Source organism: Nicotiana tabacum, chromosome 6 (assembly GCF_000715075.1).
Source record: "Nicotiana tabacum cultivar K326 chromosome 6, ASM71507v2, whole genome shotgun sequence".
Taxonomy (NCBI): Eukaryota; Viridiplantae; Streptophyta; class Magnoliopsida; order Solanales; family Solanaceae; genus Nicotiana; species Nicotiana tabacum.
In genome coordinates, this window is record NC_134085.1 from 8,430,995 (window position 1) to 8,454,555 (window position 23,561).

General features: G+C 33.3%; 2 protein-coding genes across 4 annotated transcripts; one reads left to right on the forward strand and one right to left on the reverse strand.

Moving 5' to 3' along the window:
• Positions 1–582: 582 nt before the first annotated feature.
• Positions 583–6,455, forward strand: LOC107762172 (immune-associated nucleotide-binding protein 9). Of its 2 annotated transcripts, none has more exons than XM_016580505.2 (6): positions 583–723; positions 2,813–3,043; positions 3,778–4,055; positions 4,853–5,017; positions 5,097–5,231; positions 5,968–6,455. In XM_016580505.2, exons 2-6 carry the CDS (start codon positions 2,818–2,820, stop codon positions 6,181–6,183), a joined length of 1,020 nt encoding a protein of 339 aa, XP_016435991.1. In that variant the 5' UTR covers positions 583–723; positions 2,813–2,817; the 3' UTR covers positions 6,184–6,455. The 2 variants fall into 2 exon arrangements, with proteins under 2 accessions (XP_016435991.1, XP_016435992.1); XM_016580506.2 differs by having other exon boundaries at positions 2,818–3,043.
• Positions 6,456–9,555: 3,100 nt separating this feature from the next.
• LOC107809546 (agamous-like MADS-box protein AGL11) lies at positions 9,556–20,942 on the reverse strand. 2 transcript variants are annotated; one of them, XM_075254541.1, is made up of 9 exons: positions 20,720–20,942; positions 19,785–19,967; positions 14,734–14,815; positions 14,290–14,351; positions 14,025–14,124; positions 12,587–12,628; positions 11,437–11,478; positions 10,182–10,375; positions 9,556–9,838 (listed from the first exon to the last, which is right to left on the reverse strand). In XM_075254541.1, the coding sequence occupies exons 2-8, from the start codon at positions 19,964–19,966 to the stop codon at positions 10,187–10,189; spliced, it is 699 nt and encodes a 232-aa protein (XP_075110642.1). In that variant the 5' UTR covers position 19,967; positions 20,720–20,942; the 3' UTR covers positions 9,556–9,838; positions 10,182–10,186. The 2 variants fall into 2 exon arrangements, with proteins under 2 accessions (XP_075110642.1, XP_075110643.1); XM_075254542.1 differs by lacking the exon at positions 20,720–20,942 and adding an exon at positions 20,053–20,382.
• Between the last annotated feature and the right edge of the window lie 2,619 nt (positions 20,943–23,561).

Sequence of the window (23,561 nt, forward strand, 5' to 3'; positions counted from 1 at the left end):
AATGGGTATAGATTAAATGGGGGCGACCAATTTGGACGCCCGTGCAATTTTTACATTAATTTGGTATGATTATCTAATTTTAGAACACTTCAATTATAAATATATGCTTACTGCTCAAGTCGATAGCTATGTTGAGTTTTCACCCATTTTCCACTGGGTACATACATTAAGCAATATCTTTTCAGTTTTAGAAGATATAATTTTAAGTTTTGATTTTCATTGATAAAATTGGAGTATCAAATATATTTGATTAATATCTATTTACTTTTCTATTCCATAAATAACAAACTATCTTCTATATTAGTGAATCTAATAGCATAAATTAAAAAAAAATGAAAAGAAAAATAGTTTCATAATCTTAAAAGATTTAAAGAGATTACCAACCTAGATTACAGAGAGTCTAAAATTAAGTTAAGTTAATTTCTCAAATTGATTTTGGCCTTCATAAACGTAAAAGTCAATCTGAATATAATAATGAAAAATAATTTTTTTTATCTAAATAATAAAGTATGATGGAGTAACACTCCTATTTGTGATTTCTATTCCTTTTGTATTTTATGTTGACAAGTATTCTGCAACTTCTTGGCAATTACTTATCGATAAAGTAATAGAGTTATCTTAGATTTTGTCTCTCTGCTTTTTATACTGATTTTGATTTGGTTATTATTTCTTTTTCTATTCTGAAAACACAGCTTCTTCGTTCTCTCTCTAGCAACTCTCAAGGTAAGCAAAATATAATCTTATTTTCTTTTTTCACATAAAGATTTTAAACCATGAATTGGGATTTTGTTTTTCTCTTTGATTAAAACTTTTTTAATGATCTAATGAAAAGGGTAAAATCAAGAAATTGGAATGAAGTGATTGATTGAATTGGGATATTCAATTGATAATAGGGTTTAATACTATTAGGGCTGCATTGAAACTTGTTTCATGTTTTGAAGTATACAAGTTTGATCAGATGTATGGGGTATGGAAAGATGCTAAGTTATTTTGTAGTATTTCTCTGCTTTCTATCTCAATTGTACTACAAAAGATCAGTATGTAAGAGTGAGCAGGGTCCAGTTGGAATTGCTTTGGATCAGCCCCTTTCAGTGCTGTTTTAGTCAAAGCTGATTTTATAGTTATATTTTTGGAGGTTTTTTTTTTTGTGCGTTGTTTATTACTAATATTTTGATCTATTGGCATTGTTTTTTATCAATTCTGGTTGACTATATAGAGAGAATGATGGTGTTTTAGTACTAACACTATTTTCGAGGTACAGATCACCAAAGACGGGTGGATGTTCAGTCTCAGTGGCAGAAAACCAATACTGTTTGGAACTTCACTTCTAGAGCTCCATCTCCCAGAATCAAAACCTTCTTGTTCTAAAGGCATGGCTCTCTCGCATCTTATTCTACTACTTTGTAGAGGAAGTCAGTCGTGAATCTCGGTATAACTTTGTTACCTTAGCCTGGAAAACAACCTAGGAAACTAGGCCTCTTTCTATCCCGATATTGAGCCAAGCCCGGCACCCCTGATTGTGTTACGGATTCAGTTTCCCAAGAACAATCAAAGTGACATGATCGGCTGTTAGGACGATGGGGACGATAGAGAGTCCTCTAGCCCGGTCTCGTCCTTGTGTCCTTGTATTCTGATTGTTCTTACCGAGCTAGCGAATCTAAAGTCTTTCATTCTGTGGTTAGGCCTCTTTCTCTGTTGTCTCTTTGTTTCATAAGGATTGAAGCTTTCCTGGCCCCAGGCTCTCTTAGACATTTTAGCTATATGCTTTTATTCCTCTTCTAGTAGCTAGTATCTAAATTTAGTATCATATCATTTCCAAAGAAAGAGAGTATGCTAAAATAGATTATTGGATAACTCTGCCCACAAAGGCTTAGGCAGATAGGAAAAGATTGCCTAGCGTTTTTTTTTCTCTGTTGGGATTTGAATTGTGGTCTCCAAGGTTTTCATTCACACAATTGACCCTAGGCCACACATTTGGGTGTTAGCCTGGCGTTATTTTTGAGTGTTTAACCTGGTGTTGATTGAGGTCTTGGGACTTCAGCGGATTTACATTCAAGTCTATCGCCCTATCTCACTTTATCAAGCTATTCCTAGATATGTCTCTCACCAGTATGATGGTTTGTTGAACCACTATTCAAGATTTCTGTGACTTTTCTCTACAGATTCTATCCGCATAATAAGCTTTTTTTTGCAGATATTAATAGTCAAAAGGTTTTCAAACAAGTCGATTTTTTTTTAGTCATTAGTAGATTGATTGGACCTAATTGTAGGGTTGTCAAGTGAAATTCTAAAGTCTTTCTTCTCTTACTTTGTTTTAGAGTTCAACTTCATCCCTTTAGTTTGCTTATTGGAATTTTCAGGACCATGCCTCAAACTCCGTCTAGATCCAATAATCTCGGCTTATACAAACCACCAAGAAGACAGTCGAAAAAATAATTAGGGATCCTATAGTATTGCATGAAAACCTTGAATAGTCCCTTAAACTGCCTGTGTTCTCATTCTTCTATTTCCTTACCTCTTTTCATCCACTAACCATTCCGAAACTATTATAGTTAGACATAATTTATTTCACCTCCATAGGAAAAAAAGCATAGCTTTGATGGAACCTACTATTTAAGATTTTACTTTCACATGCATTATGTAAACCTCATTATTCAGGTTTTGCAATTGCTTAAGAAAAGTTTGTTTTGTTTATAATGTTTATATCATATAGCTATCAGTGTTGTACTCTTTGAACAGCAGCATCTTTTGACCCTACTGTTTCACCATTTACCCAACTGCTCCTTCATTTTATGTTCTTTGATTCAATAAGATAAGATGGGGGGAAGTGCAATAAGTGATGATTGGGAATTCGCTGCAAATGGAGCTCGGACTCTGGTTCTGGTTGGGCGTACAGGTAATGGTAAAAGTGCTACAGGCAATAGCATTCTTGGAAGAAAGGCATTCAGGTCAATGTCTAGCTCGGCTGGTGTTACGAGTACTTGTGAGCTACAGAGGACTGTACTAGAAGATGGCCAAATACTCGATGTGATTGATACCCCTGGTATAAGATGCATGTCCTTTCATTTCCTTCTTTACTGCAGTAAGCTACTATATTAGTATTACAAATATTTTTTCTTAGTATTATAAATATGGTATCTAATAATTGATAAGAGTTCAAGTAAGTCATGTACTACTCTGTCTAATGTTTATAACTAATGATTTTTAGAACAATTGTTTTGTGGCTAAGTAAAGATGGAGTTTTGTGCAGATTTCTTTATGAAATGTTGGTATCTATATTTGTATTGTGTTTGACTGGCTCGTAGTGTACTTTTTATATACAGTGATATGCTTTGACGACAGATGTGTTCTAAAAGAATTAAAATGCTGAAACAAGTCAATCCAAATTTTAGCAGACATAAAAAGGCATGAAAAGAGTTCTCTAAGAATTCACGATTGGTCATTGTGTAATCTCGGAACTGTCAGTGTATGATGTATCTTGTTTTGTTAAAGTATGTGAACTTATTAATGGGATATCCTTCTTTACAGATCATAAATTACTTGGAGAAACAATCTTACTGTGTTTTCTTTCACTCCTCATATGGTATTAACTGTTCCCGAGTTATCTAAAGAGACTGATAAAGCACGCTGCACCAGATTTGCAAATGGAATGTGTGAACTATGGAACAATGGGGCCTCAACACTAGAAAATTCCCCATATATAGATTCTCTTTTATTGGATCTTAATCTGTTGTTTGACTGCATCAAGTCGAAAGTAGCTGACTATTGGAATTGCAGGATTATTTGATTTTTCTGCTGAGCCTGAATTCATTGGAAATGAAATTGTTAAGTGCATCAACATGGCCAAGGATGGGATTCATGCTGTTCTTGTAGTTTTATCTGTGCGGACTCGCTTTTCAAGAGAAGAACAAGCTGCTGTTCAGAGTCTGAGGGAGTTCTTTGGGGGCAAAATTAGTGATTACATGGTTTTGGTTTTTACTGGTGGGGATGATCTTGAAGACAATGAAGAAACTTTGGAGGATTACCTAGGTCGTGACTGCCCTGAGCCTTTAAAGGTATAATGTGCTTAGAGATAATCTCACTTTTGCAACCTAACTTTCAGTAAGCTAACTGATTTAATTTGTCAAATGAATATGTATTTAGAAAATTTTCTGTTCAAGAATTTTTTATTTTCCAGCACTTTGGAGATTTGTACATCTTGATAGTTGCGAACATTAGCTTGTGGGATGAATCTAGTACAAGATGTGGGGAAAAAAGGCAAAAGTCTTTTTCCTTTGGGTTGGGGTGTGGGTGGGTGGGTGGGTGTGGGGGGATGGCGGAAGAAGCAAGAGTTGGTAGTAATGGTTGCTCTGTGTGATTGGATGGTAATAGGAAAAAGATTATGATCCAATCATCTGACTTTACTTATGAAATAATAACCAAAAGAAATAAGGAACTACGAAAAACGAGAAAGAATGAAGTTCTTCTACTAACATAGCTAGGTACTTTGATTGCCTTCTTTTCTCTTTTCAAAGTCTTGGAATTACATAAGCTAGCTTGAACTCTATTTGTGTTGATAATCTAGCAAAGTCAGCACCGGTTAATAGTTTTATGTTGCAGTCAGGGTTTGAAGGGTTTAAGGACAAGAAAATGGGGAGAAAAATTACAATGCATCTTGAACTTTTGAGATCCACAGACTTTTTTTTCCCCTTTCAAAAAGTCAGGAAAAAGAAGTTTTTCCACTAATAGAGCTATATGTAGTTAGTATTCAATCGTCAAGCTTTAGTGGGCTTTGTTAGTTCTTGTTTTCCTCTTCAAACTTGTGAAAGTATGAGATATATTCAACTTAAAGTATTTTGTATTTATGATCTAGGATATCCTCGCCATGTGTGGAAATAGGCGAGTGCTTTTCGATAACAAGTCTAAAGATCATTTGAAGAAAGCCGACCAATTGAAACAACTACTTTCCCTGGTAAATGTGGTCGTAGAAAATAATGGTGGAAAACCATATACAGATGACTTGTTCAAGGAATTAAAGGTATGTGTTATCAATTCAATTGACCTCTGTACTTATCCAGCAACTGGGCCACTTATTAATTGTAATGTTACATTTATAGAAAGGAGCCATTAAACTTCGAAATCAAGCAACTGAGGTTAATAACTTGGTGGGATATTCGAAGCAAGAGATATTAGAGTTGAAGGAACAAATGCAGAAGTCATATGAAGAGCAACTGAGGCGAATAACTGAAGTGGTATGTTTGATCTTTATTGAACTCTTTTTACTACTAGAAATTAATTCATCAGTCATTGATCAACTTCTATATTATATTGCCAAATGTTTGCCTCTGCTAATTATGCAATACATTTTTAGTAATAGCAAGGGATTGAGCTGGTGGCTACCTCCCACTAATCTGTTTGAGTAATACAATTCTGTAGTTATAGTAGGTTTCGTCAAAGAAACTTTTAATTGGCACTGCTTTTTCACTGGGAAATCATGGTAGATATTAGACTTTGCCGAAGGCTCCAGAGAAAAAAAGTTTGAACAATCTTCCTTAGCTTTCTAGATTTTCATGTTTCTAGACTTTATTCGGCATGTTTGGAACATCACATCGCTTACAAGCAGTGAAAAAAGTAATTTAGCTGTCTTGTTCCCTCTACCTAGAGTATCTTACTTCACTACTTCTGCATTTGTAAGTCATTTCTGCTACACATTGTACTCTGTCCCTCTCAACTTCGTAAATGAATTAATTCAACTTTGGAAAAATAGATGTGGAAACTATTCTCTAAACATCTCCTAAAAACATAACTATAGAATGATAGGATGAAAAAGATTATTTGAAAAGTCACGATACAAATACAACTTTGTTAAATTGTATGTAGTATTTTGGTGTAAGGAAGAACGTTTATAATCTATGAATTAGGTCTGCAATCTTATAGCTAGGTAGTGCCTTTGAGCTTTTTATATAGCTGTTGTTACATCTTTGACAGGTTGAGTCAAAGCTGAAGGATACAACACACAGGCTTGAAGAGCAATTGGCAAAAGAGCAAGCTGCTCGGTTGGAGGCAGAACTAAGTGCAAAAGAAGCTCAGAAGAAGTCAGATAACGAGATTCGCAAGTTGAGAGAATATTTGGAGAGAGCTCAAAGGGAGACTGAGGAGCTTCGAGGTCGTTCTGCAGATCGTGGCGTGTGTAATATTTTATGACAAAGTTATCGATATATAGACATATATATATATATATATACTCTTTTCGAAAAAATCTGCCACTAAAATGAATTTACTCTGCTTTTGACTCTTTTTCACCCTCTTCTATCATGCAAAAGAGAGTGATATTTTAATATGTTGATTATATATTGCGATATAACATTTGTGTATGGTCATGAATATCAATCAGATCAAACTGAAGGATCAAGGAATCTAAGAAGTGGACTCTCTACATGGAGGGATGGTGAGATTAGCTTTTATTGTTTGTTTTGTATTTCTCCTTTTGTTGATATTTCTTTCTTCTTTTATTGCATTATCTATTTGTTTAAACCAACTCGGTGGCTGGTTATTCGTATGATATGAAGTTATTGCTATTTTCCCGAAAGAAATGATTTCGTAGAGGCTTCTAATTGCAACCAAATGGTCTGTATGTCAGGCCGAATAATTTAATAATGGGCTATTTATGCAAATACCTGATCAGATTCACTGGTTAAGAATCTATGTGCAGTATTTGATTACTAGGGTGTGCTTTTACAGACTAATTGCCTGTTTGACCACAAGTACTTTTTTGTTTGAAAGTGTTTTTTTCCTAAAATTAACGTGTTTGACCAAGCTTTCGGAAGGAAAAACTCTATTTTTAAATAGAAGCATAAGTAATTTTTGAGAAGCGCAAAAAAAAAATGTAGTTTCTTCCCAAAAATACTTTTTTTAAAAATACACTTTCGAGAAAAAAAACATTTTTTCTCAGAAGTACTTTTTAAATTAATTAGCCAAATAAAAATTATTTCTCACCAATTTTTTTTTTTTTAAAAAGACTTTTCAAAATAAACTGATGTTAAAAGCTTGGCCAAATAGGCTTAAAATGTCTTATAATGACAAATAAGTTGGAAATAAGGTCAGAGGCATGGAGTTATGGTCTTGTTACTACGAGGTGGAGTCAAATGATCCCTGCGAATATTGATAACAATCGATCCACGAAGATTAATCAAGGAACGAGTTATGAATGTAACAACACCAAGAACACTATTAACATCGAAGAGAAAAACAAATAAAGGATGATGTGAAATAGAAATTACTCAATTAGGGTTAGAAACTAACAAGCAAACAACTATGAATTAGTTGGACACTTGATAATTCAAACAATAATCTCTAACCGGATAGCAAGAAAGAAGAGATAATTCAAGTAATTAAAGCACAATCAATTAATATCAAGAACAATCAAAGACGACAACAACAACAACAACAATTCAGTTACTAGTGGGGTTTGGGGAGGGTAGTGTGTACGCAGACCTTATCCCTACCCTAGGATAAAGAGGTTGTTTCCAATAGACCCTCAGCATCCATCCCTCCAAGAACTCCCCACCTTGCTCTTGGACTGACTCGAACTCACAACCTCTTGATTGGAAGTGGAGGGTGCTTACCATCAGGCTGTATACTAATTTAGATTATACTCAATCAACAGAACACAATCCCTAAGATAAACTAAATGACAGTAAGCATAAACTAAAATAAAGGCTCTCCATGAGCACCAATGCATCATTCATCGAATTCTACCCTAAAAATAAAAATAAGAGACTATTTATACTAGTATGTATTTGGATTTTGGACTAACAATGACCCGAATACCATTAAGCTAGTAAGAGAACTAGGGGCTAAATGCATAAAAGTCTGTTGTTTAAAATATATGCATAATTTACAATGTATTTAACGATTAGTTAATTCACTCATACTTCAAGATTAAGTATCCTGAATTTGGAGTTTAGGACTTAGGGTTTGTTTGGAAAGCCACCTGATAATCGAAATTGATGTAATTACTAGGATAGCAATTACACAGCCTAGTAATTACAATGTATTGTAATTACAATGACCTGTTTGTTTGTCATAATGTAATTACAGTGTAATTACAAGTTTACTGTTTGGTTGCACAAATGTAATTACACATGTAGATTAAATTTTAAATATAAAATTAATTGTCAAAAATAAAAAGTTAAGATTTAACAAATATATGCATTTATAAATAATATTAAATTTTAGATTTAAAATAAATATTGCTTCTTGAAAATATATTAGTTACTTATCATATATTTGTAACTAATATTGTAAAAATAATTGATATATTTTAAATTAATAATGTTTTACTTTAATGTAAGAACATCATGGACTGCATGCTTGATAAAATAATTAATATTTATAAATATAATGTCATAACATTACTCAAATATTTTACGAAAAAATAATCTATCAACTTTAACTGAAAAATGAATGGCATGCGATCTGGATTAATAAGTGGATATATACTACTAAAGGTCTAAAGCAAATAAAATGAAAGCGAAAATATAACATAAAATCCAAAATCCAATTTTTTTTAACGTAATACTCTTATGTGATATTACAACATAACATACAATAAGTTTCAACATAATTTAAGTAAATATAATTCAAAAGAAAGGAAAAACATAAGTCTATAACCTCATTCAACAATGAGATCCTATTTTAATGACATTACTCATTATAAGCTAGGTTTATTAATGATTCATTATTTCTAATATCAGGAGGAGTAATTTCAAAACTAGAATAATAGCACAATTATGCTAAATGAAGAAGAAAAAGTATGAGCAACTACATGGAATCACAAAAAATAAAGGTTGAAAAATGAGAATATTACTTAAATACTAAAAAGTAATATATTATTTTAACATAGTTAAGTTTGCATAGAACCTCATCCAATAATAAAGTTCAACTTTAATGGCATCACTCATTATAAGTCAAGTTTATGGACGACTTATTCTTTCTAAGATTACGTGGTATAACTTGTTAGGAAAATTAGAATAATAACATGGCTAAATCTAATAAAAAATAAAGAAAAACAATTAAGAAATAAATAAAATATGAGAAATTATATAGAAACACGTGAAGTAAAGATTGGGAAATGAGAAATAAGGAAATAAAAAATAAATAATGTAAAAAATAATATTTGAAAAAAAAAGCATTTAAAAACTTTAAAAAAATTAAAAATTAAAAAGAATAGAAACCAAAAAGTAAATTAAAAAGAAAAGATATCCAAAAATAACCTGGTAATTACACCATGTAATTACTAGCAATTCTCAGCTCCCCCTTGAGAATTGTAGAGTGCAATTACACCCCCTCAATTACATGCTGATCAAGTAATTACTTGGTCAGCCAAACATGTCAAAACTGTGTAATCAATTACACCCAAATCCAATTACAGGATGACTTTCCAAACATGCTCTTAGCGTCCTGAATTTTTGAGCTGCTAATTTGAAATTCAGGACTTAGTGTATTGAATTCATTTTTTCTTAAATTACACAAGTAACGGGAAATTTAGTAAAACTCTTTTCTCCGGCTCCAAAATTTAACAGAAAATACTTGAACTTACGTGCTTACACCAAATCAAATTAGTTTAACACCGTTAACTAGTTCATTCCATCTAATCTCAAAAAATAAACCCAAAATATTTTAAGAAGTTGCAAAGTCTATTGGAAAATAAACTGACACGTCCATTCAATTACACGTAATAATAGCAAAGAATTCAAAAACACCAAAAACAAGGTACTAAAGCAAAAGCACAGAGATTAAAGATTATTTATATGTTCCAACAGACCAAATTTCTTTCTCCACAGCCAAATGGATTAACCTGCATGAAAAGAAACCAAATGATTATAGTAAAAAAGATGTGGTTTCACTTTTATATTTCAAATAAACTCTTCAACTTCAGCATTGTTTTTCATGCAAATTTTTGTCTAAATTCTTATTTTCCTTATGGTACAATTAAATATGTTATTCAATATTCAAAGTTAGGAGACTGTCTAGTTAATTTTCATGCAGGTAAAACCAGTGCTTAGTTGAGCTTTATATATTTAGGGTGCGGCCCTTTTTCGAACCCCTGCATTAACGCGGAATGCCTTGTGCACGGAGCTGCCTTTTTCTTATTATTAAATTTGGAAATTTATACATAAGTGTTTGAGAGAAAGGCATACTGAGTTCAGTGAAGGTGGAGAGACTTCTTGTCAGCAGACAATAATGGATCATAATTATTAGAAGGCTGCATTCCTTCCATCATATTGAGTTGAAGCATATTTCTTGCATAATATTGCTGAAATGCATTGTAATCTTGCTCTTGCCCTGCTGCTGGCATCATGCTTAGTTCCTGCAACCTCTCATTTTCTGCTATCTGCAAAAAAAAAAAAAAAAAAAAAAAAGGAATACCAAATTCAGTCTATATATGAATTAATTCTATTTGACTCTGCCTTATTCTTTTCTAAGGTCAATATGATTTAATATTTCGAGTGGCATTTAAAAAGTACTACCTCATTTTTTGGAATAAAAAGGGCAGCCCAGTGCACAAAGCATCTCGCGTTCATGCAATATCTGGGGAAGGGCTACAGCCCAAGGGAAAAAGAGGGATGCAACACAAGGACTTCCCATGAGGTTACCATCCTAGTACTATTCTCGCCCAAACACATCTAACTTCAGAGTTCTGATGGAATCCAATACGTTAGTGCTAGTACATAATTAGAATGGCAAGTAAAATAAACTAGAATAGCAAGTTACACCCAGGGGCGGATTCAAGCTTGTCGAAGCGGTGACTCGGAAAATTTTACTCAATATATGTATTAATACTATACGGAAATGGATAAGTAGGAAAAAATGACACCACTTGATATAAATTGTATCTTGGTGTGTTGTTTAGGTGCTTGATTTTCCTTTAAGAGGTCAAAGGTTCAAACCTCAATTAGAACATTTTTCTTTTGCAAATATTTGACAGAGCCTTCGTGGTTATAAATTGTGATGAAGTAGAATTGAACTCGGGATCTTTTCCAATTTAAGACTCAACAAAACCAATAAACTAATTTCTTGTTTAAAAATATGATACACAAAGTTATATTTTAATTTTTCTATAAATTTCGACACCGCTTACAAAATTTCCTGCGTACGCCCCTGGACTTACACCAACATTACTAATTAGAATGGCAATAAGGAAAACAAGAGTTAATTCTTTTTTTTTTTGTGGTTATGTTATTCTTAGATCTAATGGACAGATTTGGCCAGTGAAATTCGAGAAAGACTTATTTCTTCAGTTAAAAGACCCCCTAAAAAAAACCTCACGTTCATGCAGAGTTCGAGGAATGGTCGCATCCTAAGGGTATAATATAGGCAGCCTACCCTGAAGCACAAAACAAAAAAGAAATAATAATAATAATATAGCCATAAGCGAAGAAAGGGAGTACATACCTTTGATCTAAGAAATGCATTCTCCTGTTCCAGTTGAATTTCCTATATGAAGAACATACATGTTCAAGGATGCAAATGAGTGAATATTTATCAATAATAAAGCATAATCAGAAACATTAAGGGTGTGTTTGGTATGAAGGAAAACATTTTCTGGAAAATTTATATTTTGGAAAAAAATTTCTTCCAATTGGAGGAAAATGTTTTCCCTATCAAGATAAGGGAAAATATTTTCCAAAACTTTTTTCCAATCCCATTCCCTATCCTCACCAACCCCTACCAACCCACCCCTACACCCCCACCCCACCCCAACTCCACCCACTCCAATCCCAACCCCCACCCTAAATAGAAATATTGTTAATAGTACTTTTTTTTCATGTTATAGATAGAGTATTTTTTTTCATTTCATATAAATGAGTATTTTCTTTTCAAGATATAATTTTTTTTTCATTTTAACAAAAAAGTACTTTCTTTTCATAATGTAGAAAAAATATTTTCTTTCATTTCAACAAAAATAATGTAGTAAAAAGTATTTTCTTTTATTGCAACAAAAAGAGTAGTTTCTTTTCATGATGTAGAAAAAATAAATTCTTTCATTTCAACAAAAAGAGCACTTTATTTTTATGTTGTAGAAATAATACTTTCTTTTTCAACCAAAAAGAGAGTATTTATTTTTTAATTATGGAGCACAAATTTCAACATTGTTGTTATGTAAAAAGGTAAAGCAACGCATTAGTTTCTTTGGGTTTGTGTGAATTTTTAGAAGAATAACTAAATTCTTGAAGAAAATAAAGTCATGAAAATGTTGGGTATTTGGCAGGAGGGGTGGGGGGGGGGGAGCACAATAAACATAGGGACTTGGGGGAAGGGAGGTGAGGAGAGTAACATAAAAAAATAATTTCCTAAAAAAGAAAATTCTACTCTCTAACCAAACACTAGATAATATTTTTTGCAAAAAATAATTTCACTCACCAACCAAACAAGGGAAAATAAATAATATAACTACTCATTTTCCATGAAAACATTTTCTAGAAAAATATTTTCCATGAAAACATTTTCTAGGAAAATATTTTCCATCGAAAACATTTTCCTTCATACCAAACACACCCTAAGAGTCTACTAGGAAAAAGCAAACAAGTTTCAAGAAAATTACCCTCTTCTGCAAATTCTCAGTCTCAGCTAGTATCATTTCATGCTGCTCAAGAAAAAACAAGTAATATGTATAAGATCATTAAATTTTCTACTCTATAATCAGGGAAAATTATTTGATATAACTACAAATGCATAAAATTCTGGTACACTTATAAGAAACATAAGATAGAATTCAAAGCAAGAAGCACTAGGGTGTGACATGTTGAAGTGAATAAATAGTATGGGAGATCAGAATTCAAATATCAAAATAGATAAAAAGAAATTCTAGGTAATTTTTTCTTATTTATTTAATCTTTAATTGGTTGAGATGCATACACTATACTACATGGTTATTAGGAAAAAAAGGTCTTCAAGAAGATAGAGTGGAAGCATCTTATTTTTGAGCTTTTTTATTTTCTTTCCATTTAATCTATACTATATTAAAAGCACGAAGGCCTTTAGCGAAATGTCGTTCGTCTTTTTTACCCTTTTAAAATAAAGTTCACACTAGATAAAATAGTCATTTAATTATTTCCCTAATATTTAGTATTTTGAAGTCAACTAAAACTTTAGTTATTAAAGTTTTCCTTATTTGAAAGATTTTACGTATTGTATTTTCTAAGAGGATCTGCAATAATTAATGGAAGGAAAAAACCAAACTTATAATAGAATAGCCCGACCATAATTTGAAAACTAACAAATGCAGCAAAATTTTGATATTAAAATAGCTATATAATTAAGCTCTTAATTAACTGATTAAAAATATTCAATTTAATTATTTTTCAACTTCATCATATTATTTTTCAAATTTACAAATAACTTTTGAAAGAAAACTTGACAATTGTTCTTCAGGTTCAAATAATCTAATATAAGAGGAGTATATATATATATATATATATATATATATATATATATATATATATATATATATATATATATATATATATATATATATGTACGCGTATTATCATTTCATTTATTTATATTAAGCATATGCTAATTAATTCAAACATTAAGAAGACAATTAAATAACTTCGATGGGTGGGGACAAAGCGAGAAATCATAATAAAGTATATGAGAATTTATGTAGGACATGATTTTTCTTTTAAGCTAGCTAAATAGGATTAACATTCATCATTTTTAGGACCTTGCATTTTTTTTCTATAATTTTTTTAGTAACTCATGCACATTGGTTAATATGGGTATGCAATATTTAAAAGTTATATATTCATGACTATAGAGTACACGCGCAAAGCGCGTACCCTATGACTAGTTAACAAAAAAGGCCTAGCTATAATTTATTTGATGGTCACCCGCTACAATTATTAGGGAGGAGTGGTTTCCATAATTAATGTATACATTAACCTTGAAAGTTGAAAGACCTAATATTATTATTTTTTATTTAAAAAAGGAGACACTGAAGTTGGAGCAAATAATTTGACAAATTAAAGCCATTATACCTTTTTTGACCTAATTCTTGTAAGGCCTCGTTCAAGTCTGTTCTCCAACTGCTTCAGTTCCCTCACATTCAACGAGCTCACTCCTTCACCTACCAAATGCCTGGACTTGAAAAAATGTTTTTCTATTAAAATTATTCTTAGTAAAGACACTGTTTGACAATATTTATTTTCTTCTTGTGATGTTCATAGAAAAACAATATATTTGGAAGATATAAATATATAGTTGTAAAATCTGCTCCAAGCTATTGAGTCATGAAATGATCACCTGTTTGTGTTTTGCATCAATTGTATCTGTTGGCGCAGCTTCTTTGATTCTTGTTGGTAAAACTGAAAACATATTAAACAGAAAAAAATAAATGAAAACATTCAAAAATTAATTAGTTTCGACGGACTATTTTCAGTGATACAAAGCTTTGGTTATGAAAAAAGGAACCGAGAGAAAGTGGAGTTAAAAGATTTCAAAATGGGAGAACGAGCTCTTTTGCTCGCTCTTATCTCTAAAGGGCGTAAGCACTTCACTCGCTAAGGGATGAGATCTATTGATTTGTATTCCTGCTAGCACTACAAAAAGCTCTGGTACCACTATTAAGGTTCTTCCCTTAGGACCGACTACAACAAACTCGCAGCTATAACATAAAACATTTTTTGTGACAACGTTTTAGTAATTAAACGGTGGAAAAGGCATATTATGACATGTTTTTGTAGTTACCTGTGCATTGAGCTCTTGAGTAGTGTATGCACTAGAGGTTTCTGTAGTTGCCTTTTTGTACCGTTCTATTGTTGCCTTTATACTGTAAATATATCAAACATTTTTAGCAGTTTTATATGATAACTAGCAGTTAATCTCTACTACAAAAATAAAACAAATTGATATACTCACACATCAAAAGAAAAAATTTGTAGGAGTTTATCGTATCCGTCAATAATACAAGACATTTTATTTATTTATTTATTAAAAAAAGGTTAGAAAATCTACCTAGTAGTGGTATTCTCTTTACTGCAAAACTAATAAGCTTGAACATTATTTATATTTCTCTACATATCGTTAATATTCAGTTGAGACGGCTTAAAGAGGACGCTGTGGATAGTGAGAATTTATTGAACTGGCCCCAATAGCTTGTTTGAAACTGAGGCATGTCAAAATTTTCCAATGTCGTTCGTCTAATATGGCATCAAAGCAGGCCGAGGTTCTGAGTTCAAGTTTCAATGTCGCCCAAAATAAAAAAGAATCAAACTCGCACGTGAGAAGGTATATTGAAGATATAATTAAGTAAATAAAAGAATTCTCTCTAAGAACTTAAGCATTTAGAGATGATCGCACATTTCAACCGTACATAATATATTGTTGTACGTAACTTGATGAGTATTTATTGAATAAGTGAATATATTATTATGTCTTTCAATATCATATGGAGTTATGGTAAGGATCATAAAATGCTGCTCTACCTTCATAATTCTTACTATCCCTTTATTTCATTACTTTTCAATGTAAAAACTATATTACTTTTCAATCTAAAATTTGCAGTCAACCCAATGTGATGGATTGATCCCTTATACGACGAAACCCTTTCCCATAAGGTGCAAGTCTTATCTCGGAATATCACAAAATTAAGAGAATAGAGGAAGGAAAATATCATACGTTTTTTTAGAAATCTTAATTATTCGTGATATTAAATAGCACATAAAACTCTAAAAGAATTGGAAAGTAGTTGTAAAACTGGATTAAACGAAAAAACTTAATATAGTAACTTAGTAAGGTAAACATGCGGATTATCATGATTCTATTCTTAAACAGAAAGAGAATATTTTATGTATATAGGAATAACAAACTCAAACAAGAAGGAATCATGTATAGTGGGAATTGAATTGACAAAAAGGTGCATTATTTCAAGTCCTTATCAATGATGGAAAGAAGACATTTCTTTATTTTCTTCTCCATTAATTCAAATTCACTTTTCTTTTAGTCTCTGTTGCATGGACTCTTCAAAATATTATCTCATCCATATCAAATTCTTCGAAAATAAACTTCTTTTGGAGGATCCAACACGCATCCGGTGACAATTTCGGAGAGTCCAAGCAAGATAGCTTTTAGTTAGTATTATTTATTTATTGGTTAATGCATATACTATATAAAAGGAGCCCAAGTACCAAAATTTGCCATATACATGCAAGGAAAAACCCTAGAGAAATACGCCATGCATCATTTTCTCTTTATCACAAATATAGGTCAAAAACCTGAACTTAGCTAGTGAAATAATTATCTTTCACCAAAAAGGAAAAACCAAAGCTAAAGAAGCTTTTACAGAAATAAGCTACAAATGGAAACTAAACAACCCCTGGAACCAGAAGTTAGCAAACAATGAAAGTGGAAAGAAATCAGAAGGCATTGCAAAGGTAAACTGTAGTTTTTGATATACTTCTTTATGCTATGCTCTTTGTCTTTTATATTTATATTGATAGATGACTTACATTTTCTTGTTACAATCACGTAGGGGTGGGGTGGGGTGGGGTGGGGTGGGGGGGAATTTGCATATTATTTAACTTTACAGCCTATGATAATATGATATGATGATTTAATTAACAGCTTATCCTTATCTTTTACAGCTTATTACTATTTTGTTATCTAGTGGTTCATTTCTGCTGATTGATAACCTAAACATCTAATATTTATTAGCCTATAAAAATGTAAGCTTTAATGTAAACCATCTTGAATTAAATCATCATAAATTTTTTCTATAAATTAAGCTTTATGCTTTAGTTTGCTTATTTTAAGAGGGCATGTTTACTCTTAAAAAGTAAGTGAATTATCCTTGCAAACAGCCAATCAAGGTACGTAGCTTCTTTTTCAGCTATTTTGTCATAGTTGGGTTCCTAATATAGAGCAGTGGTTAGGTCTGCCATGTTATATGGAACTGAATGTTGGCCGGTAAAGAACTAACACATCCAGAAGATGAAAGTAGCAGAGATGAGGATGTTGAGGTGGATGTGCGGGCATACAAGGATGGATAAGATTAGGAATGAAGATATTCGAGAGAAGGTGGGTGTGGCCCCCATGGAGGACAAGATGCGGGAAGTAAGACTCAGATGGTTTGGGCACATTCAGAGAAGGAGCACTGATGCACCGGTGAGGAGGTGTGAGCGACTGGCTGTAGTGGGCACGCGGAGAGGTAGAGGAAGACCTAAGAAGTATTGGGGAGAGGTGATCAGACAGGACATGGCGCGACTTAGGATTACTGAGGACATGACCCTTGATAGGGAATTATGGAGGTCGAGCATTAAGGTTGTAGGTTAGGGGAGAGTGTGAATATTTCTACAGCACAATAGAGTGAGACTATCCAGTTAGGAGTTAGACTAGGAATGTCATTGGTCGTCTATTGATGCAGGGCTTTCCCTTCTAGTTGTACTATACCAGCCATCTATTTCGTATTTCGTATTTTGTATCCTGTATTTCATATTTCATATCTCTTATATATTGTTGTTGTTATTGTTGTTATTTTTATTACGTATTTTTATGGTACTAATATATCATCTCCTATTGCTTTTTTGAGCCGAGGGTCTCCTGGAAACAGCCTCTCTACCCTTCGGGGTAGGGGTAAGGTCTGCGTATATATTACCCTCCCCAGACCCCACTTGTGGGATTATACTGGGTTGTTGTTGTTGTTGTTGTTTGGGTTCCTAATATAACCTGATTAATATTGGCAAGCCTCTAATGTTCCAGTGCCACGTAATCTAAAAGATAACTATAAAATATGATTGAAACTAGTAACATAAAAATAAAAATAAAAAGGCAAATACCATAATGGTGTAAAAATTCTTCACAAAACTTACCCCGAAAAGTAAGCAAATCTTAATAACATAGTCCAAACACAGCTTTCAAACAACAATTTTTGGTTACAAAACTATTAGGGAACTCTATCCTTCTTTTTTCTTGATGCAGTAGTACATCAAATCCAAGTACTTGAGACTATCTGAAACAATTTATTAATGTGATTTAGGAAAACAAGTTTGATTATATTTTTAAAAAGAAAATCAATTGACCTGATTCTACAAAGTCCAACCCCTTTTTTTATTTAATAAGCTTGCAAGTTAGTAATTATATATGCAAAGGAATAATTCTATAATGATGACGTTAACAACAACAATAACATACTCAGTATTATCCCATACCATGGGGTCTGGGGAGGGTAGTGTGTACACAGACCTTACCCCTACTTTGTGAGGATAGAGATGTTGTTTTGGCTCAGGAAAGCATAAACACCACATTAATGAAAATGAAAATATAGACAAGAAGAGACAGTACCAGAAAACCATATAAAAGCAGAATAAAAATAAAAGATAGTAAGGTGATCAACAATGAAAGAAAACAATTGTTAGTCATAAAAACTTACTACCAACAAAAAGCGAGACTGCGTATCAATACTATTATTTTGAATTTAATTCTACCAACAATAATGAGGATGTTTAATTCTAAAAATTATAAATTTACAAGCTCCTTTAACCTGAAGCATTTTGGAGGAATTACCGCTCAAAAGTTACAGATTATACCATTCTTTTGAGTATTTCATCATCAACAACACATAAACACTTCATTGTTGTACAGAGATTTTCTTGTAATTTCTTTTCTTTTAGTAATTACTATTATAATTTTTTTAAAGTATTATGAATCCATTTAGAGTTGAAGCATCTTAAACTTGTGAGCAGAGAATTCCTTGGAATCAGTGTATATATCATTCTATCATGCTTTGTTGTCTCGGTTTCTGGTAGCTAGCTACTATGACTCACTCTCACTTTATGTGACAAGGTTATTATTTGAAGAGTTAAAAGAAGTTTTTTTTATCTCGATTTTTTCACACGCCTTAGCTTTTCACCGTCCAAGAATTTCCATCTGCTCTAAGTGGGCGCGAGCTAGAATTCTTATCTCAGTTGTTAATTATTGTAATTTATTATAATTTTTAGATAGTTTCTAAATATGTACATTTTATTTGGAAAATATTGAAAATTCTATGTCCAATTCAAACTGAAAATTAGATAGTTTAAAACCTCCTACTCCGAATTGTGTCACGTAAATGAGGACTGAGGAAGCAAGTTTTCCTTTTTTTTGGTGCTCTATCCCTTAACCAGAAGTAAGCAACAGGGGCAGATGCAGCTCGAAAAAATTGAATTCATCTGAACCCAGTACTTTTGACGTGATGCATAAATTTGAGCGTAAAAATCTGGTAAAATTATAAGAAATAGTAAATATAAATTCATAACTTTAAAAATTTAATGGGTCATATAGAGCTTAAGTTATGAATCCGCATCTATAACAGACGTTCGATATAATAGGATTTCATTATAACGGTCAAATTTTTTTTGGAACAATTTTCATGTTATGTTATACTCTTTCCGTTCCAGTTTATGTGAACCTATTTCCTTTTTGGTCTGTTCCAAAAAGAATGACCCCTTTCTAAATTTGGTAATAATTTAGCTTAAACTTACAATTCTACCCTTAATGAGAAGCTTTTATAACCACACGGCCCCTTTTTCACTTGTTTACAACCACAAATTCCAAAAGTCTTCATTTTTTCTTAAACTTCGTGCCCAGTCAAACAGGTTCACATAAATTGGAACGGAGGGAGTAATATATATTATAATAGCACTTCATTATAAGAGAAAAAAATCGGAACAAACGAGGTTGCTACAGAAAGGTTTAACTATACACAAAAGAATAGATGTAGTTTGACTGTATATACACACAAAAAGCAGATGTAGAAAATTTACTTGGTGTTAGAGTATTCATAGACGCGGCCACGAGTAGAGAAAACAATGAGAGCAATCTCAGCATCACAGAGAACTGAGAGTTCGTAAGCTTTCTTCAGCAGTCCATTTCTCCTTTTGCAGAATGTCACTTGCCTGTTTGTGTTGTTCTCTATCCGCTTTATCTCTATCTTTCCTCTCCCCATCCTATACAAAATTAATAACAACATTTTTGAGACTTATAATATGGAAGATAAAGAGGAAATCAAAATAGTATTCATTGCAAGAATACCTCCATTTTCGATGTAATAACAATTACTACCATCCAAATGATGACAAAGAAATATTCATGTAGAAGTTCCAATTAGAAGAACAAAAGTAGGGTTTCTCTAAACACATCAAATATGACCTAGTGTGGACTTTCCAAAATGTTGTGTAAGATCCTCCGAAATACACTATTTTTGAAGGATCCGACACACACCCGACGATATTTTCGGAGAATCCAAGCGACATAGAACGTGACTATATGCAATTGAAAAAATATGGCCACACAAGAGAAGAATTTTAATTTGTCAGGAAACTTATTTGCTATATAAATTTATTAAGAAGATAAAGATGAATGATTTTCGTCAGGCAAAACTCCTACAAGTGGGAGAAAATTTAAAAGTATGCAAATCAAAAAAAAAAAAAAATGTTTGAGTTTTCTTGTAAGAAAATTCAACAATTTCTGGAAATATAGAAGCAGATCTAAAGATTGACAAAAGTGCTACACGATACTTGAATTTTCCATAAAGAACAGAGATAAAAACGTTTCAGACACTGCATAAAATGTAAGGAAATTAATGGGATAAACAAAGTAAAACTATATATACGTATAATTTTCCATTTTCCTATAATATAAATTTTGTAGTTTTTCATTGGGAAGATGAGAACATATGCTAAGAAAAACATAAACAGACCTGACTATCTTCAATGGAAAATATTGCTATTTTCCGGCGAATTTCAAAGCTCTTTCCGAAAGTCACACGAATTCCAAAAACTAAAGCTAGTCTTGATCCTTCTTTTTAAACACCATAGGAATGAGAAAAGAAATTCATTACTAAATATCTTTGTATATAGTCTTATTTTAACTTAGATATGACTTCAAAATGTGAAAGGAAATGAGATTATGAGAGGGCAGCTGGCAAAGAAAATGACATTGAAAGCAAAATTTTCTAGTTATAAACTAGACGTGATGTTATGGTCTGTTTCTTATTACCAGCTTTGCAGACCAAAAATAGTATAGGGTTTTGCTCTTTTTTCAGCTTCACTTACTTGCCCTACGTTGCTTTTTCTCTACATAAATAAAGAATTTAAATTCTATGTACAAATTTAGCAGCTCTTTGTCTTAAGCATATATCTAAATTCTATGCACTGATACTGACACTGTAAAATACGATGCACTGAATTTAAATTTTGTGCATTAATACTGTAAAATGTATTTGTATACATCAAAATCGTATGCCTCCGATTTATAAGCTCCAGGGTCCATCCTAGGCCCGAGTCGGGGTGAGGTCGAGTTCGAAACCGGCATACCGTATTTGAGCTCGAAGACAGAGTGCAGTATCCAGATATGGGAGTTCGAGGAATACTGGGGCCAAGTATGCTCGGCCCCGAAATAGTACCATTATGGATTTGTACTAGAATGAGCTAGATTCTTGCCACGTCCCCAAAGTCTTGGCACAAATCCCGGAATAAAGTTGTACGATTCCGTACTAGGCGGATAGACAGCTGTACCAAGAATATTCCTTATTGTAAATAGAAATATTTCTTATTTAGGGTTCCCCTATTATATAAAGTTGACCCCAATCATTTGTAACATCATCTAATCATTGAGCAAAGAACATACTCTCTACTTTTTGGCCTACTATTTGTCTTTAGCTCTACCGTTCTTACTTCAATTTTCTTACTTCATTGTTCTTACTGTTCTAAGCCCACCTCGAGGTCGCTACTGTAGAGTAACACTGGTCTAATTCACTTGTCTCATTCATTTTTACTTCATATTTCTTGATTATTAATTGATATTGAATTAAATCACATATCTTTAAAACCACAAATCAAGTTTAATTGTTACTCGTATTTTTGAGGTAAACAGTTTGACGCTCACCGTGGGGCTAAAGATAATAGGGATTATTTCTCTACTAATTCTCATTACACACGTTGTTTTTACACCTTTTCTTGTCAAGATTTTTTGATTCTTAGGCTGAAACATGTCTAGAATACAAAACGCACATGTTCATGACAATAAAGATCTTGGAGAAAACAACAGTATAGGGGTCGGTGCACCACCAATAAATCCTGAGGAAGTGACAAATATGGAGCTAGTTGATATCAATTTACATAATGCTCTAAGCGCGCATTCAGGCACAGACCCCGTAGGGAATAAACGTAGGGAAGCCCGATATGGTGGCCAAGGAGAACGAGAAGTGGGAGATGGGGGAATTAGCCTCCAAGTAATATTCGAGATGCTGCAAGCTCAGCAAATCACCATCGCTCAACTTCAAAGTCAGAATAAGACTCCGCGCGTAGCTGAACATGAAAATACTCGACATGCTAAACCAGAATCGGAGAGATCGAACGGAAATAACTCGGGGACTGACCCCACCATTATGAGGATGCTCGAAGAGATCGCCAAGAGGATCGAGTTCAGAGAAAAGAAGATTGAGAAAAATGACAAAAAGGTGGAGACTTACAACTCCCGTGTTCATCAAATACCAGGGGAACCTCCGGTCTTGAAAGGCTTAAACGCCAAGAAGTTCATACAAAAATCATTCCCCCCCCCCCCCCCGAGTGTGGTTCTAATGCACATTCCCAAGAAGTTTTGCATGCCCGATATACAAAAATATAACAGGAACCGACCCTAACGAACATATTACTTTATACACTTGTGGGATCAAAGGAAATGACTTGAATGACGATGAAATCGAGTTAGTGTTATTGAAAAAGTTTGGAGAAACACTATCTAAAGAAGTTATGATCTGGTATCACAACTTAGCTCCTAACTCCATTGATTCATTTGCTATGTTAGCAGATTCCTTCGTGAAAGCCCACATCGAGGACATAAAGGTGGCCACGAGAAAATCAGACATCTTCAAAATAAAACAAAAGAACGACGAGATGCTAAGGGAGTTCGTGTCCCGATTTCAAATGGAAAGAATGGAATTACCACCGGTCTTCGATAGCTGGGCAGTACAAGCCTTTATGCAGGTTCTGAATGAAAGGAACTCGATCGCGTCTCAACAATTGAAACAGAACTTGATCGAATATCCAGTCGTGACATGGTCGGATGTGCACAATCGTTACCAGTCAAAAATCAGGGTCAAGGACGAGCAGTTGGGAGCCCTCTTAGGTTCAATTCATCCTAACAGATTCGCAACCAAGCCTCCGAGGGACACAAACTAGGAATCGAGATTCAACAAAGAACGGTATCAGCCATATGCCAATCGAAGGAACAACGGCCCCAACTGCAACTCTCCTCGGAGCGATCGGAGAAATGATCGAGGTCAAAGTTCTCGCGAACTCATGTGTAAAAGCGGGTTCGATAAGCGCACCGACCCAGCCGAGGCCCCTCGATTATCAGAGTACAACTTCAGCATAGATGCATCAGGGATTGTCTCAGCTATTGGGAGAATCAAAGACACTAAGTGGCCCAGGCCAATACAGACCGATCCTTCTCAAAGGAACCCAAACTTGATGTGCAAGTATCATGGCACACATGGTCATAGAACAAAAGATTACATACAACTAAAGGAATAAGTGGCT

Excerpts from the sequence above, each read along its gene's own strand:
- LOC107809546 (XM_075254541.1), bottom strand. The coding sequence starts at position 19,966 with ATGGGGAGAGGAAAGATAGAGATAAAGCGGATAGAGAACAACACAAAC. Across the intron at positions 14,125-14,289 it reads TTGATGCAAAACACAAACAG|GCATTTGGTAGGTGAAGGAG; the intron begins GTGATCATTTCA and ends TTTCAAGTCCAG. Across the intron at positions 10,376-11,436 it reads ATGCATTTCTTAGATCAAAG|ATAGCAGAAAATGAGAGGTT; the intron begins GTATGTACTCCC and ends TTTTTTTTGCAG.
- LOC107762172 (XM_016580505.2), top strand. The coding sequence starts at position 2,818 with ATGGGGGGAAGTGCAATAAGTGATGATTGGGAATTCGCTGCAAATGGA. Across the intron at positions 4,056-4,852 it reads ACTGCCCTGAGCCTTTAAAG|GATATCCTCGCCATGTGTGG; the intron begins GTATAATGTGCT and ends TTTATGATCTAG. Across the intron at positions 5,232-5,967 it reads TGAGGCGAATAACTGAAGTG|GTTGAGTCAAAGCTGAAGGA; the intron begins GTATGTTTGATC and ends CATCTTTGACAG.